Here is a 3,346-nt window from a genome sequence, read left to right as displayed (position 1 = left end):
GGGGTATGCCTGCATCGGAACGGCTGTGGGTATACCGATGCAATAGAGAGAGAGCATATGGTGTCCCCACGAAGTCCGAGCGTGTACCGGGTACCGTCTTCTGCAGCGAAACGGTGCAACAGATGGTGCAGGAGCCGCATGGCTCGTGCCCCGCTCCTCCTTCTTCTTCATCCTTTCTCCCTGGTCCTCCCTTCGGTGCACCTTGTCCTTTTCTAACCAGTCGCTGCAAGTGTCTTTCTCTCTCTTGCTTTCCGTCTACCTGTGCCTGTCTCTGTCTATCCTTTGTGTTCGTATATACCTCTGTCTTTATTTCTATCTCTGTTTGGCTTCTGTCTCCATCTGTGTTTCTGTCTTTGTCTATCTCCATGTCCATCTCTACCTCTGTCTTTATTTCTATCTCTGTTTGGGTTCTGTCTCCATCTATGTTTCTGTCCTTGTCCATCTTCATGTCCATCTCTACCTCTGTCTTTATTTCTATCTCTGTTTGGGTTCTGTCTCCATCTATGTTTCTGTCCTTGTCTATCTCCATGTCCATCTCTACCTCTGTCTTTATTTCTATCTCTGTTTGGCTTCTGTCTCCATCTGTGTTTCTGTCTTTGTCTATCTCCATGTCCATCTCTACCTCTGTCTTTATTTCTATCTCTGTTTGGGTTCTGTCTCCATCTATGTTTCTGTCCTTGTCCATCTTCATGTCCATCTCTACCTCTGTCTTTATTTCTATCTCTGTTTGGGTTCTGTCTCCATCTGTGTTTCTGTCTTTGTCTATCTCTATGTCCGTCTCTAGCTTTGTCTTTATTCCTATCTCTCTCTTGCTTTCTGTCTACCTGTGCCTATCTCTGTCTATCTCTGTGTCCGTATGTACCTCTGTCTTTATTTCTATCTCTGTACGGGTTCTGTCTCCATCTATGTTTCTGTCTTTGTCTATCTCCATGTTCGTCTCTAACTTTGTCTTTATTTCTATCTCTGTCTGCGTTTCTGTTTCCATTTGAGTGCCTGTGTCTCTGCCTTTATCTGTGTTTTCTGTGCGTGTCTCTATCTATCTCTGCCTGCCTTTGTCTTCGTGTCTGTTTCTATCCCTGTTGTCGTTGTCCCTGTCATTTGGCTCTATCTTGGTCTTTATCTCTATCTCTGTCTTTGTTCTGTCTCCATCCGTGTGACTGTCTTTGTTTATGTTTCTGTCTCTGTTTTCCTCTCTATCTCTGTTTCTGACTCTATCTGTCTCAGGTGCATCTCGTTTTCCCTTTTCCACCTTTGATCTTCGTGTTTCCGTTATTATTTCCGTTTGCTTATTTTTCTCCTGGAGCCATACTTGTTCTTATTGTTTTCCGTGTTTTGCCCCATAACACGGTTTCTTCCCCGTCTTCTTTCCTCCTCGCCGTGATTCTTTGCTACTCTTCCGTTTTAAGAATTCGTTTGATCCTGCTATGCCTCGCTTTGGGATTGGTTCTTATCTCTTTATAGGTTAGGTTCTGTCTGTTACGTTGTGTGTTTCCTGTATGCGAACGTCGTTCTTATCGCCCTTTACCGTTAATGGCTCTGTCTTTTTGTTCTTCGTCTGGTCAGACTTGACTTTCGCTTTCCGCCTGAGAGTGCCTTGAGTGAGGATTTCTTTGGTCAGTGTTGTTGGACAGAGTCATTTGGGATTTGAAATTTAGCGAGGGATTCGGTGCTTTGTTTTTGCGTTCTTCGTTGCCTTTTATTCGTATCTTTAACGTGTTCTGCTCGATATACTTGTTTCTCTTTTGTTTTGTTTCGTTGTAAGTGTGTTGTTTGTTAGCGTTGAAAACCATTTTTGTAATAATTGGAGATTTTTGAAAATCTTTGTTTAAATCAATGTACTATTGGAAAATATAAGACAATTGTGATAACGTACCTAACATTGTTATGCGTTATTTGGAATTGGGTTCCAATCGAAATATTGTTCAAATATTATTAATTATTGTCGTTAAATATTATCATTCGTGTAATTTTCAAAAATTTTTATTATTGAAACTATTCAGTGAATATTGTTAAAAATTTGCTTTTTATACAACTAAAATGTACTCTATTTAAAATGATTAATAAACGTGTACTTCATTATCCAATTAAAAAGGTGATAATAATTAAATTTATAGCAAATTTGGCCATTATGAAATTAATTATATTATCATGAAATTTGTTAACTATTAATTGCTGATATATTATATCGCATACAAAGCAAACAAAATAGGGCAGTGATTTAATACAAAATAAATCATACATGAAAATAGTTAAATGTTTATAACAGTAAACAAAAATGTTTGAAACGGTATAATATATATAATAAAAAGGAAATTTCGAAATTATATTAGTAAAATTGAAAAATAATTCAACAATATATACAATATCTATAATATATTTATTACAAACAATCGGTGAGTTATATAAATACTCAAATACAACATGAAATAATAATTAGAAATATTAGTAATTGAAAAATAAGAAATATCTTGTTAATCTATTTACCATTATAACACTCATAATACTATTTTCCAGGTGAACTGAACACACTAGCGCCACCATGGTTCGTATCTACGGTAAACGTACTGTAAGTACCATACACATATATCGTTGAATTATTTTCTAATTCCCTTAATATGATCTTAGGGTTCCCTCCTTCCTCTCTATATTAACTAAAACATTTCAAATTAAAATATAAATATTTTAATTATTAAATATAGCAAATGTAAGCATGTAAATACTTTCATGTATAAGTATAAATACTATTATTTTATATAGTTATTGTTATATATTGTTATATATAATATTATATGTTATTGTTATAGCCATTACAATTCAATAGAATTTGACTGAAAAGTTCAATTATATTGACATTTTCGACTAATATCGTGGTGAGCTAATTTTTTTACATAAATAAGAGAGGAAAATCCTATTGAATTGTTATAGCTATTACAATTCAATAGAATTTGATTGAAATATATAAATAAGCTAAATTAAGCTTGTAGATTCATAATCTATTCATATATTTTTAATATTTTATGTAATATTAAATTATAAAATTCTATAGGTCTATAATCAGTTGAATAGATCTGTTTGTATCACTGTGTAGATGGCTATATTCATTGATACAATCTAATCTCATTCGATAGCTGATCTATTCAATAGGTTATATATTAATATAATTATTATTATATAAATTAAATTCATGCAAAATAATTCATACAATATTTTTTTAAATATTAAATTCATACAATAAAGATTGAGTTCCTATAATTTAAATGTCAATCCTCGCATGACACATGACCTCAAATTTTTAAACACGTATTTAGTTCCTCCTATTCACATTCTCGTACTCCTCAATAATAAA

At 33.7% G+C, this 3,346-nt stretch overlaps 1 protein-coding gene across 1 annotated transcript; it reads right to left on the bottom strand.

The window, feature by feature from the left end:
• Positions 1–275: 275 nt before the first annotated feature.
• On the bottom strand, positions 276–931 carry LOC108547434 (serine/threonine-protein kinase fray2-like). Its single transcript, XM_017899964.1, has 2 exons — positions 825–931; positions 276–744 (listed from the first exon to the last, which is right to left on the bottom strand). Exons 1-2 carry the CDS (start codon positions 929–931, stop codon positions 276–278), a joined length of 576 nt encoding a protein of 191 aa, XP_017755453.1.
• Between the last annotated feature and the right edge of the window lie 2,415 nt (positions 932–3,346).

The sequence above is a fragment of the Eufriesea mexicana genome, unplaced genomic scaffold (genome assembly GCF_001483705.2).
Source record: "Eufriesea mexicana isolate 0111107269 unplaced genomic scaffold, ASM148370v2 scaffold1030, whole genome shotgun sequence".
Taxonomy (NCBI): Eukaryota; Metazoa; Arthropoda; class Insecta; order Hymenoptera; family Apidae; genus Eufriesea; species Eufriesea mexicana.
Note: the sequence above shows the minus strand (reverse complement) of the source record. Positions and strands in the feature narration are given on the sequence as shown.